Source organism: Molothrus aeneus, chromosome 4 (assembly GCF_037042795.1).
Source record: "Molothrus aeneus isolate 106 chromosome 4, BPBGC_Maene_1.0, whole genome shotgun sequence".
Taxonomy (NCBI): domain Eukaryota; kingdom Metazoa; phylum Chordata; class Aves; order Passeriformes; family Icteridae; genus Molothrus; species Molothrus aeneus.
Genome location: NC_089649.1, coordinates 23,802,089 through 23,815,713, shown reverse-complemented (window position 1 = coordinate 23,815,713; position 13,625 = coordinate 23,802,089). Strand labels below are relative to the sequence as shown.

The 13,625-nt window shown below is 47.4% G+C and overlaps 1 protein-coding gene across 1 annotated transcript; it reads right to left on the bottom strand.

The window, feature by feature from the left end:
* Positions 1 to 7,501: 7,501 nt before the first annotated feature.
* Positions 7,502 to 12,809, bottom strand: SPINK2 (serine peptidase inhibitor Kazal type 2). The gene is made up of 4 exons (XM_066548983.1): positions 12,703 to 12,809; positions 12,228 to 12,265; positions 11,566 to 11,675; positions 7,502 to 7,664 (listed from the first exon to the last, which is right to left on the bottom strand). The coding sequence occupies exons 1-4, from the start codon at positions 12,749 to 12,751 to the stop codon at positions 7,619 to 7,621; spliced, it is 243 nt and encodes an 80-aa protein (XP_066405080.1). The 5' UTR covers positions 12,752 to 12,809; the 3' UTR covers positions 7,502 to 7,618.
* Positions 12,810 to 13,625: the final 816 nt, after the last annotated feature.

The window sequence follows — 13,625 nt, the reverse complement described above, 5'->3', positions numbered from 1 at the left end:
TTCAGGGTGCAGCCTTTGTTGGACATCCCAATACACAAGAACTTGACTGAGTCATTGTTCTTTTGATCCATTTTTTTTCCCTAGAAGGGCAGCAACACTGGTTGTACCCCAAGAGCCAGCAGCACAGTGTTTACCCAGACCATGCCCTGGCTAGGGGCAAGAGGAGGTGGGCACAGGTGGCTCCTGCTGCTGGAGCAGGACTGCTGGTCTGGGATCAGCTGCTGCCTCTTCTGCTCTCTCCTTCATGCCTTTTCCTTTGGTTTTTGTGGACAGGGTTCAACCTGTCTCTCCTCAGCAGTAGAAGGGATCCAGGCCAGACAGATACTAATCAGATGTGCCTTCCAATAAGATTCCTGCCTTTACTTTGTCCGTGGGATACAGTTGTGTGGATGGAAACTGCAGTGTTTTATTATTCCTCCCGTTGTTCCAGCACTTCTCAGAGAACAGTGTCATCTCATTGGTATTTCCATGTGCAATCTCTGCCTGGGGTACAGTCTTCCTCCCTGCTCTCACTCTTACTAACCAGATTGTTTTGAAGTGACTAAACCGGGAGTTGATACGTGCAGTTCCTTGCCGGGAGGATTTTCAGCAGCGCTGCCATAGCTTGTAGGCAGAGCGTGCTGCAGCACGCAGAGACAGCCAGCAGGGCATCAGCGCATGTGGGAGCTTCTGCCATGCCCAGCCCAGGAAAACACGGCCCCGCAGCGGTGAGAGGCAGGGAGGGAGGACAGAGTAGACCTGCAGATCCACTCTCTACCCTGGCAGTGCCAGGGGAATGTGCAGGGGAGCGAGTGCCCTTCCACAGGCTCGGACAGCTGTGCTTTTTCTAGGGAGCAAGTCAGGGAGATGGGGGCTGGAACATGTCTGCTGAAATCTGTTCTGTTCTGAATCTCTAGGCTGAAGCTGCCTAGAGAGCTTTTGGAGGTTCTGACTCAAATACTTCAGTGATCAAATACTTCAAGGCCAATGAAGGGACTTTATCCCTTCCAGAGCAGGGATGAGCTCTGTCCAAACACGTGCCTGCCACCACGGCTCTCAATTGTAGCAGGAATGCTACCCTGAAGACCAACTTCAAGGCTGAGCATGGGTGCTGAACATCCCATGACTTTGCTCAGCCTTCACCATGAGGGACAAGGACCAAGATTTCCCCTGTGCTGTCCCACGCCAGGGAGCCCACAGGTTCCTGGTCCTTGTGCCCACCTCATGGCAGCAGTGCCATGCAGCTGGCAGCCCGTGGTTTCTGTTGGACCAGTTTGGGCAGGCGCCTGTGGAGGGGTGGCTCTGGTGCCACCAGCTGCTGGGCATTGTCACAGCCAATGAGCAGGATGGGTCATCTCTCTGAAACTCACCACAGCCCCTGTGGCACCTGTAGTGCCCTGTGACACTGGCAGACAACTAGGATGACTCAGAGTGACAATGAACCAGGAAGGAACATAATGGAGACTCTGCTCCACCTGCTGGGTGTCAGGGTGTGGCTTGAAGTGCCCTAAGCAATTAAATTAAAATTTTTTGTTCCCTTTAGCAAGCTGGTTGCTAGAGAGAGCTCCTGGGAAGCTGGCACTGACAAAAGATGCTAGTTGTCCATAGTCTTGTCTACACAGCTGGCCACAGCTGGAGACAGCTGAGTGAATGCAATAGAAGCACTCACAGATGCCTTCCTCATTGCTCTGGCAGCCTTATTACCACCCCAGGGAGGGGTCACCCTCAGTGGGACATCCCCTGCTCCTGTGATCTCCCCTTGCTCCTGCTCTGGGGGCTCAGGCACTGCTCTGTCAGAGGGTTGTTTGTGTCTGGTGTGCCTGGCAGAGAGGCTCAGGGTGTAGGAGGATGCCCTTGCCCTGTCTCTCAGGGTATGGTGCCTGGGCTGGTGGGTGGGGGTGCTTTCCAGGGAAGGAATATGGGAGCAGGGTGCAGTGCTGCACAGGCAAGCAGCTGGAGAGTGCTCAACCCATGGGAGAGCCCAGCAGGCTCAAACAAGCACAAACAGCCTCAGAAACCTGAGCTAAGCCCTACCTGCACCACTGCTTAGGGAAGTCACACTCTTGTCACAGCACGTCTTTTAGCACCTTGTCCTGCTGGAGGGAAGTGGTTTGGGGGACACCCAAGGCTGGGGGCCAGTTCCCATCAGTGGTGAGGGCAGGTTCTGGAGGCTCACTGCCAATCTGAGGCTGTTTGAAGCAGAAGGAAGGCTTCTGGCACCGGCGTGGGATTGCTCTCATGTTGCTCCAAGTGTCTCTGTGCCCGTCTCTGGGCTGGCTGGTGCTACATACAGCCAGTCTGTCTGCCTTCTCTGGGTGGGCTTTTCTCCCTTCTTCAAAGGCTGTTTCTCATCCTAGAACTAGCCCTGGCTAGTAAGATCTTCTCCAGGGAGGGCTTTATGTAGGGCCATGTTTCCTGCAGAAAGCCCTGCTCAGTGGGGTGGGCGCTGCAGGGCTGAGCTCAGGGAGCACACTGGAGAGCTGTGTCCCCTGAGCTACTCCTGCTGTCCAGCACAGGCCTGTCTGCATGGTAAGGGAACACTGGAACAGACTGTCAGGGGTTTCCAGAGCTTGCTTCCCATTAAATACACTTCACTTAGCAGCTATTATTTCAGCAAGATACTAATTCTAACCTCTGCTCCCCATTCACCTGTTCTTTGCATAGAAATGGGTTTGCTGACTTGTGTGCCCGACCATGGCAAATATGAGCCATGGGGAAAATAAAATACACAAGGGGCCAGCTCTGCTCTCTGTGCCCAGCCTGCTGTTGCACTGGAAATGTTGGTGACCTGGGATAGGGACACACAGGAGACAGCTGGTGTGTAACTGCTCACAGCCTGCTGGTCTCTGCCAGATGTTTTTCAGTCCTGTCATTTCTGAAGACCTGGAGGCTTTCTTGAGGCTCTGAAAGTGTTTTATCTGTTCTGAATAAAGTACTCTTATCACTCCCCAATGGCAGACTGTTGACCCTAAACATTTCATGATGTTTTCACCCAAGGAAATTGAATGCAACAGATGGGAAATTAGGCAGAAGGGTCAGAGCATTTTTCTGCTGTGCACCTACAGACAGCACTCCAGATAACTGAGGTGCTTTCTCATAAGAAGTCAGACCTGTCAGGGTGGCTCTGGTGGTTCTGATAACACCCGACTTTGAGCAGCGCAGGTGCTGGTTGCAAATTGCCTGTTGCTATTGCAAACTGCAGAATAAGTGAGGTGGAAACGACCTCTCCAGTCTCTAATCCAACCTCCAGCACCAAGCAGGGCCCTCTAGATCAGGTAGCTTAGGATTGTGAGCAGCAGAATTGTGGACATCTTGAAGAATGTTGTTCCTAAAACCTCTTCATGTTCCTGTTCTGGAGTTCCTCATGGGAAAGAAACTTTTGCTGGTATTTAACAAAATTCTTGTATGCATACAAGATCCCTATTCTAGCCCATTATTACTTTTATGTGGGGTATTTGCTTTACTGGTGCATGGAAGAGTCTAAAGGCAATGGTTTGTCAGAAAACAACCAATGTTTTTTTCCCTCCTCATGAGCCCAAACAGTTTTCAGAGTTTAAAACCTTCTTTTCCTTTTCTGATGACTTTTTAAAAGGATACCCTTCTTTCTCTGTGTAGGAGTGGAAGAAGTCCCCAAAATATGCAGGTTTTTCCTCTTTTTGGACTCAGTCACATAGCAACAGGTGGTGCTAGGAGTTTACAGACCCTTATGCCCAGAGTTTAGGAAGTCTTTACTTTAGCTGATCCATGGAGATAATTTGCTTATTGCCTTGTCCTATTTGATTCTGACATGAATATTATCTAGTTCTCAATAGACAGTCCAATTTTAAACTTTGGTTATGGTTGCAGATCCCTAAATTCTCCTGGAGAAACTGGCTGATCATGGCATGGATGGATGCACTGTTTGCCATGTAAAAAACTGTGTGGCACAACCCAGCAAGTGCTGGTGAATGGAGTTACATCCAGCTGCTGGATGGCCACTTGTGGGGTTCCTCAGGGATTGGTGTTGGGGCCAGTCCTGTTTAATGTCTTTATTAATGATCTGGCCAAGGGGATTGAGTGCACCCTCTGGGCAAAGGGCAAGCTGATAGTCAGAGAAAGCACCAGGGACACAATTTGCATTTGGTTGATTGTCAGGATTTACATTTGGTAACACAACTTAGTGGGACTTAGCATGTTAGGTATACAGTTGATGATCTTAAAGGACTTTTCCAACCTACATGATTCTATGATTCTTAGCAGATAAACTTAATCATTGCTGTGACCCCCATTCACAACCTCACATTTCACATCAGCTCTGTGCACCCAGCTGTATTTATGCTCCCTACCAGAGGCCTAGTGAAGGCAGAAACACGGATACAACAGCCCCAAAGCCTCCTACAGAAGCCACTCCTCTTTGACACCTTCAAATGAAGAGAGAGGGTTCATTTCAAGTCTCCATTTACAGACATCTGCACATTTCTGGATACTCAAAATATTTGAAGGGGACTGGCAGATAAGAATGGACTTCCAGAAAACCCAGGCCCTTCCAGTGCAGCAGTTTGAGGCTTACTACAATATCCCACAAAATCTGTAGTGACACCCGATATTACTTGACAAGCTAAAGATCTCAGTCCCAGCCATATTCTCTGCTCCAGAGTGCTTCACAATAGGATTTTTCACTGGGGAAGCTGGAATAGACTATCTTATGTAAGAACAGTTTTAGGTCAGCTCCTAATGTCAGGAAGAAATATTCAGAACTGCTTAAAAGGTAAAATTATTTAACACATGTACCAGATTCTTGCATAATTTCTCACCAGTTGACTGAAGAAGCACTTAAAAGAGGTTAATTTTTCCTCAATGTAAAGATGCGGCACTTTTACAGAGAAAAGTTGGGGGTTTTCTCTGAAGTTATCTAGCTAAGAATTCCCCAGAAACCTATGTTGCTTCTATAGATGTTTAGATGTCTTTCATTTAGAAAATGAAGCAGTTGCTACGTGACCAGCTCAAAAATCACAAAGCTAAGATAGAAGCCAGTGCAGTCCTACACATGGCAATGAATGCCACAGCTTCATCTGTGAGTCATCTGCCCACGGAATAACGTTTCTACCAAATTGTATGCCATGGAGTCTCCTCCAAAAAACCACTTGGATTCAATGATCAGGAAAAAGCAAGTTAGCTTTGCCAAGTAAATGAGACTGACCGAGTATCACTGACACTAATAACAATACAGTTGAAAACAAACAGCTCCTAACAGAACGTTTATGCATTCAAACAATAATGATGAATAAAAAGCCTTTCCTACACCCCCTACTGACAACACAAAAGGAGCTTTAAAAGAAAACAAATGCTGCCGCCTAGGGAGCGAGCTGGAAATCCACAGATCCAAGCTCTTCGTACGGACTGTCTCCCACAGGATTTAGTCATGGCTTTCCCTTCTGCTCTTGCTCGTGGTCCTGTGTCACCCAGGAGAGACTTCTCTTTTCCTCTAGATACCAGTGTTACTGAGCAGTACACCTCTGGAGGAGAAAGCCTGCATTCCCTTCAAAGGGTGCCTGAGTACTTCCAACTACCCCCAGTTAAGCTGGGAGCTGGAGCCCAGCTGTCCCAGAAAACACACACACTGTGCCTGCTGAGTGACAGCATGTGGAGTTCAGGGAACTTTTAAAAACATTTTTCCTGGGCAAATTTAAAAACAATTAAAATTCCACAGGAGGGAGAGTTGAGAATTTAATCAGTTAAAAAAAAATGCTGTTCTTGCAGCTCAGCCAGGGAAAAAAAGCCATTCATCTGCACGTTTCATTAGCAAAAGGCAGTAAGCCATCTTCTGACCTTCCTTTCATCTATATGGATGGCTGCACACTCTCCTCCCAGTGAGATCAGGGCTGTGCTGCTCCTGTGAAGCTAGAAAATATAATAAAATCCTAATCAATCAAAAGACTGTTCAACCACCTGAGCTCAGACAGAAAAGAGATCCTTTCTTGATTCGCAATTCATGACCATGCCATTCAGCTGGCATAAGTCCTTGTTAGCCTCACACATGTGTCATAAGCCAACAGGAATGCTTGCCATAAGGTTGTTGATGTCTAAAGATTACAGTAACATCATTCTATAACACTGTATAATGAATTATGCCATGAATCTGTCACTATTATGTTAATATTATTCTAAGTTATGCTGTGAAGCTGTGCCAGGAGAGGTTTGGGGTGGATGTTAGGAAAAGGGGAGTTAGGCACTGAAACAGGTTCCCTGGGAAGCACCAAGACTGTCTGAGTTCAAGAAGTGTTTGGATGATGCTCTCAACATGGTCCTAAATGTAATGTACAGTTTTAACTTAAAAAAATTACACCCATCATACTGAAATTCACCATCTTTTTGAGCTATAAACCTTCATAAACACCCAACTGGGATACACTACTGTTATTGGTTGGCTTTGTTTGTTTTTTTTTTGCTTCCAGCCCTCCAATGATCAATCTTTGCTCAAAGAAAATGAAAGCAGGCGTGTGCTGGAAGGTAAGGATAGTTTTGACCCTTTAAAGGAACTGTAAGGCAAAAACATTATTGTTTTTCAAACCCGAAGTCACTGACCTGAGAATGTTCCTCAGGCATGAAATGTGCTGTACATCTCTGCCTGCACTGCTGCTCCCCAGCAAAGCCTGACAAAGCCATGGTCTGGGGCCAGGGGGAGAGCAGGTGCTGCTTGGCTGAGATCAAAGGTAAAAGCCACCTGTGTATTACCAAGCACTGTAGGACAACCCCAACACAGTTAATTTCAATCAGCATGCAAAAAACTGTTGTTGGGTGGAACAGAAAGAACAAATCTAAGATATGTGCCCATATCCATGACAGGTACAAGGAAAGGACCAAACCCCAGTTCTTGCACACCCTCCCTTGTGGGAAGGCCCACCAGAGCCACTCTGGAGTGCACCCTTTCACAGGAGTCTTGAGCTTTCCAATTTTGCTTTGATGTTTGCCACAGGAAGTGGCTCTTGGGTGCCAGCCAGGCCGGTGACCTCACGGTCCCAGGGAGCAGCGCCCAGAGGGATGGGGACCTGGAGGGCAGTGCATGCCCCCTGCCCCTGCCTCCAGCATTCCAAAACAGCCCTCACTTGCAGCAAGAGCAGAGGGTGCCCAGGTCACTGCCCTCACCAGCAGGACCTGCAGGTAGGGAGCCAGGGGCAGAGGCTTGGCACGTGTCACGTTGCCACCACCAGTTTGGTAGCCACCACAAGAAACCCCTCCAGTGGCTCTCCAGGGGTTGCTGGCACCTGAGGGCTCAGAATATCCCAGAACCAAAGAGCACTGCCTCTGACAGAGATGCTGGGGTCTCCCTGATCCCAGGAGGGACTGTGGGAATGGCGCTTGGTACCCACTCACTTCCTTCCTTGGTGCACTCAATCCCTTCTCTGGACAACTGATCTTCTGGTATAGAGTGAGGACATCCCCTTCTTATGATCCATCTTTAGCAAGAAAATACATCAGAGTTCAGGTTATAACTGTACTATGGGTATGTTTACAACCACTGGTTTTAATACAGTAAACAAACTTTAAATATGCAAGTTTGTTTATTAAGACAGGCTACACAGAAGGTATACTTAAGGCATACTTCCATTTGGATTGTCTGTGACCCTCTAATTTTCTTGAAAAGCAGCCATCTGTCATATCAGCAATGTCCCTTTCGGACAATTTCTATTTGCGTATGATCTTCCCTGCAAACAGAAGAAAAATATATTAGAAGAGGAACACTACTTGAATCTTACAGACACATTTTATAAGGTGGACTCTCTCGTTTCTTTCTATGTGTTCAATTAAATGCAGTGCTGCATTAATTGCATCACTTACTGAAAACATCACCACAAAGTAACCAGGATGCAAAAATCTATGAAATCACATACACAGAGAGAGTAACTTACCACAGGCTTTGTTACCTATAAAACCTGATAAAACCATCTGCAAATCTGATACCTGTCACAGCACATGACAAATCACACCATGAGGACTAACGTGTCCATTACAAAGCACTAATACAAGTTAAACTTCGAAGTCTCTGAGATGCAAACCAGTTCTAATGCTTACAGTATTTCCCCCTTTCACATGGAAATTCAGTGGGAAGGATGTGCATCCTGATGCACCTGGGCACCTGAGGCTTTGCTAAATTTTGAATGTGTGGTTCTCTGAATGCTGGAATCTTCTTTAAGGAAATTTTAGCCAAGTACCCCTTAGTTTGGAAACACTGGTTTGTTTTTCTTGCAAGTCCTATACATAGTATTTTGGGGTGCTCCATTTACAAATCTCAATTTACCAGGCAAATGCAGACAGAAAAAGAAACTAATAGAATGCAAATTGTCCCAGATTATCAGTTTGTTTCCTTATCTTAATAGAATCAAGCTGGTTTACTCCTTATGAAATTCAAGAGGCTTGTTTACCCAAAATCAGGGTTAATCTGTACTGGTTAGTAATAGTATTAGTTTTATCAGGGATCTTTTAACCACAAGGTAGTGCCAGAAGGCAGATCAGGAATATGAAAGGCAAAATCAAGGCCAGGGGATGTAAAACACTGGTATGGATGTAAGGAGTGGTTCTGGCTGAAGGACACGCTCACACTAAACCCTGCAGAGACACCTCAAGCTGCTGCATCTTGAGATGTTGAGCATGTGTTGCTGTCAGACTAGGTTCAAACTAAGATCAGATGTTGTCATTGCTACTGGACACTGAGTATGGAAGAGACCTGGGATTTGCATGTGAGCACCCACTTAAGAATAGATTAAAACTAAGCTTTAAAAGAAAAAAATAAAGTAAGGAGGAAAACTAACTTTGGTCTTACAATTAAGGGGCTTCACTGCAGAGCCAGGATGGGGAGGGTTTGTGCTGCACCTTTGCTCCAGGTGTCTCATGTTATCATGGATCAACTGCAGCAACCTCTTCTGCAGCACTCTATAGATTCACACAGGGCTCTTCAGGTGCCCACACATTCCTTCACTCTATAGATTCACATGGGGCTCTCCAGGTGCCCACACATTCCTTCATGGCTAAAAGAGCTCATGGACAGTACTGTCTTGGCCATCAGGAAGTACAACTCTCTCCAAGAAGTCCCTTCATGGGGTTAAACTATGGGCTAGAACAAACCTGCAAGATGGCCATTGAAAATCACTCCAAGTTAATTGAGAAGTGACTGTTTTGTAATTTAGTACTGGATGTGTCCCTGTATCTGTTTCTATATCACCACATTACACTATTTCAGCAACTAGTCATGCAGCCTGCTAAATAGGGCAGAAAAATCTCTTTGTTCTGTCTTCCTAAGTGTGACAGACTGTACCTTAGATTACTTGGAGTGGAATGATCATTGCTTATGACTATGGACTGTTTTTCAAAGCTGAAATTCCTCCAATAAAGCAAAATGTTTTATCCGTGTTGTGTTCATGCCAAGTCAAACACTTTAGAACAACAACTCCAGGCTAAACTAGAAGGCCCCCAAATATGCCAACTACTGAACTATAAAAGAAAAATGATCAGGAGAGTACCTGACCACCCTGTTACCTTCAGACCCAAATACATGTTTCTGAGCATGTAAGAAGACAGCAAAAGAAGATGGTTAAGACAAAATTCTGCCTAATTCTGCCTTGTGTTTATAATTGGGTTTAATCCCATGTATCACACAAAACATGTACTTTACATCTTATACAAAAAAGACATAAGCCTTATCACTAATTTCTTAAGGAATTACTTAAGGAGTTGAAATAAGCAGCAGATTTGACTGGAGAACCCTTTGTTCTGTGTGCAATGCTGTATTCAGGAATCTGCCATGCATTCATCTGGAACTGAGGGATCATGCCTAAAAAAATGAAGAATCCTAGAAATCCTAGAAAGGCTGGATCTCAAAGCCCATCCTTCTGTTCTGAAAGGATTAAATATACTCTTTAGGTTGTGAGATGCTCTCCTGTCTGTATCTCCACAATATGGATTTGCACTCTCTGTGGGCAATACTCAGCACTTCTTTTTGTCTTTTACTGTACTGATTTCACTCAATTTCTCCAGATCTCCAGATATATTTTATAATATCCTGCACAGATCCCCATACCTGTGCCATTTTGCAATTTTCATTATATAAAATATGATAGCTCTTTCAAGTGTAAAATGCTGATCACTGCTTTTGAACCACAGCATTTCAAACCTCTGTGACTTCATCCTTTAACAATTTCAGCTGAATAACTATTTGTCTGCTTATGTGAATGTCAAGTGGAGATAATGTAAACTGCCTTATTAATGTCATGCACCAATACTTCTATATCCTCCTACTCTGTTTGGCCAGATATCGTGCCAAAAAACTAAATCTCATGGATTTGATAGGATTATTTCTGACAAATCTGTATCTTCTTTGCTTACATTCCTCTTTACCTCTGGCTATGTACAAAGCCAATCACTTAATAACTTACTCCAACATCACTCAAGGCAGGAAAGATGGGTAGGCTCCTAATATGTAACATGCCAGAACCTCTTTTCTTCCCCTTTTAATAGATTCTACTGTGTGTGAATTTTGATTAATCTTCTTTTTTTTTGCCTAAACTGTGGGTTTACCAATTCTCTTTGCAATTTGTCACTTGCTTGGGTTGTTTGTGCTGTGCTCTGGTGAAAGTGTTACCAAATTCTGCAGATATTCATTTCAGCACTTTCTTTATACCATTACCTTAAGTGTCCTTTGATACCTTTGTCACTTTCTTTATTTTGGCCTACGTTTCTTTTATCTTGGTAATTTGAATTTTGTAGATTGTCTGGTCAGAATTAATCTTTCCTCAGCCCCAAAGTCAGAAACTCATTTCAGCCTTCCCTTTCTTGAGATCTATCTGTTCACAGTTTTGTTTCTGTTATTCTGCTTCTCTCACTTATACCTTCTGCTGGAAACAGAAGATCTTTTATTTCATTAATATAAATTGCCTTTTATCATCAAAATTTCTATTAACTGCAGCTCCTCTCAGTTTGTACTGAGAGACTGCTCCATAAAGGTTTACAATCAATTGTAATGGAGAGTAATAATGCTCATTAGATACCAATTCTCTGTGTTTTCAATTTGTTTTTTAAAAAATTAAATTATTAAGGAATAAAATACCCTCTCTCAAATATCAGTCAGTCTTTTTCTTGATTTTTAGACAACCTGAAGGCAAAATAGTGTTTTCTCCTAACATTTGGCATTCTTACTCTTCTTTGTGAAAAGAAGTACAGGAGATTGGATCTTGAACATAAATATTTTATATGTAAAGCTGCATTTTGGGTGGGATCTTTCATGTTTTCTGATTGAAAGTGTGGGTCTGGCATTATATTTATTGGTTGTATGGCATTGTATGAACATGACAAGCAAGCTCCTCTGAGATGCTCCTTCTCAGGAAATACTAATACAAATATTCAGTAAATCCAGCTTGACCAAATTCAATCAAACCCGTTTACAGGTACCATGATAAAATCTGTTGCAGAGGATCCACAGCTGAGAGGACACTGCTGAAACTGCAGTGCAACAGTGCAAATGATCCAAAGCCAGTAAATTATCTATCAGTTATCTGGAATGTCAGGGTGAATGTTCTGCTTGCATGTAGGGAAGGGAAGGACAGAACTGACTACCTGTTAGCAAGGCAGAGCACACACTCATTTCCGTAGGTCTCTCCATCAGTGCCACAGACTGGATGGTAGTCCCTTGGACACATGTAGTTCCCATACTGGGCACAGTTGGGCTAGGGAAGACAGGTAGAAAAGAAGCCAAAGTTGCACAATTTGAAACAGGTTTCTGCCCAGCTTCTGAAGAATCCTGGCATGCACAGAAAAAAAGGTGTCCGTGGGGAGCTGGCACAGCATTTTAAAGTGCCAGATTATCTTTCATGCTCTTAGGGGAATTTATCACTTGAGGCTTGGCTCCTACTGCCTGGCACGGCTTAGCTGTGCTGTATGTGCGTCCCACAGCGCAGCCCCTCCTACCGCTGAGCATCAGCAGGACACACGTACAGCGAGTCCCCATGAAGGGCAAGGCAGACCGAGATGGTGAGAGAGAGATGGGCATGAAGGGCAGAGCGAGATGGTGAGAGCTGGGCATCGCCAGGGCGAGTGTGCTGCGGAGCCAGCAGCGTCCCGGGCGCCTCAGCTGCGGGGAGAGACCCCTGCTCAGGGCCGGGCTCCGCAGCCAGGCCAGGCTCACACCCCAGCGTGGGGCCCGCGGCTCTGGGGAAGGGGCCGGGGGCAGCGGGAGGCCTGGCTGGAGGCAGGAGGGCAGCGGGGCCGGCGGCACTCACCGGGTAGCTGGCCATGGCTCCGGGACACGACAGGAGACCTGCGGAGAGCGAGCAGCGTTAACGGCGCCGGGTCCGGCACGGATCCCCCCGAGTCCCGCGGGACCGGCCCCGGCTGTTACCGAGCGCACGCTGCCCCCTCCCGGCACCCCTGACCACTCTCTGTCCGCTCCGGGGACACCCCGACCAGCCGCGGTCCGACCTCAGCATCCCCCGGTGTAGCCGCTGTCCCGGTCCCGGCCCGGGCCAGCTCCGTCCGTCACCATCCCGTGCCGGTTCCCCGCAGAGCCTCCGGCTGGCTCCGGTGCCCACCCCCGGCTTAGATCCCGCCGCCGCTCCGCTGAGCCGGCCGGGGCACGGCACCGCTTCAGGCTCGCCCTTCCCTGGGACGGGACCGGCCGGGACACGGTAGCAGCCCGTCTCCCACTTCCCCGGCTCCCCTCCCCGAGCGCCAGCGCCCCGGCGCGGTGCGCGGTACCGGCGAGGAGGACGGGCAGCAGCAGCAGGAGCGCCAGCGGCCGCGCCATGTCGCCACCTGAGCGGGGACAGCAGCGGGGACGGCAGCGGGGGCGGCTCGGGGCGCAACGGCCGCGGCAGCGCGGGAGCCAACGGGGGGCGCGGGGCGGGACCGGTACCGGGCGGGGCACGGGGCGGCAGCGGGGACGCTCACGGCTGGGATGCCAGGGTAGGGACACGGGGTTGAGTACTGCAGGAGCCTCCCCAGGAACCGGCTCACGGGGATGGAAAACTTTCCCGTCAGAGCTCTGCGGCACAGTTAATGGGGGGCGCCGGCTGGGATTCCAGCGTACCCCAGGCTTCCCTCCTCGGCCTCAGCTCCTCGGGGTTGTGCTTTGATCGCAGTGTCTTGGGCAGTGCAGGGAGGTTGGAAATACGCACGCAGTGCCGTGCGGCTCTTAAGGTCAGGGCCCCCGTCTCGTCATAAAGTGACAATAAAGTGACATGAAATGGCCTCTGCTGAGCTGTGAGTGCGCCTCTCACAGAAGGAACAGAAAAACTGTCCCGGCAATAAAGCAGCCTGCCTGCCTCCAAAGGCGTGAGAATACGGGCGGCTGGAAAGCCTTGGCACGCTGTCCTTCCAGCATGGCTGGTGTCTCGGCAGCACTGCTTTCCAAAGAGTATCTCATCTGGCGGTCACTGATAAGAGTGGTTAGTTTTGCAGAGCCCAGAGGTTGGCTTTGCACAGGGTCTGGCTCTGCAAATGTTCTTATGCAGTTTCCCAAAATCTAGGGTATGAACTTCTTGTAAAATGGCCTGTGCTTTCTATGTGTGAACTGGGATTCGACCTGTCAAGTGTTTTCACATGTCCCACACAGGTACATACACAGATATCACATACACCTTTCCTGTCTGTGTGTCAACCTCTGAGTCCTTTCAAGTATG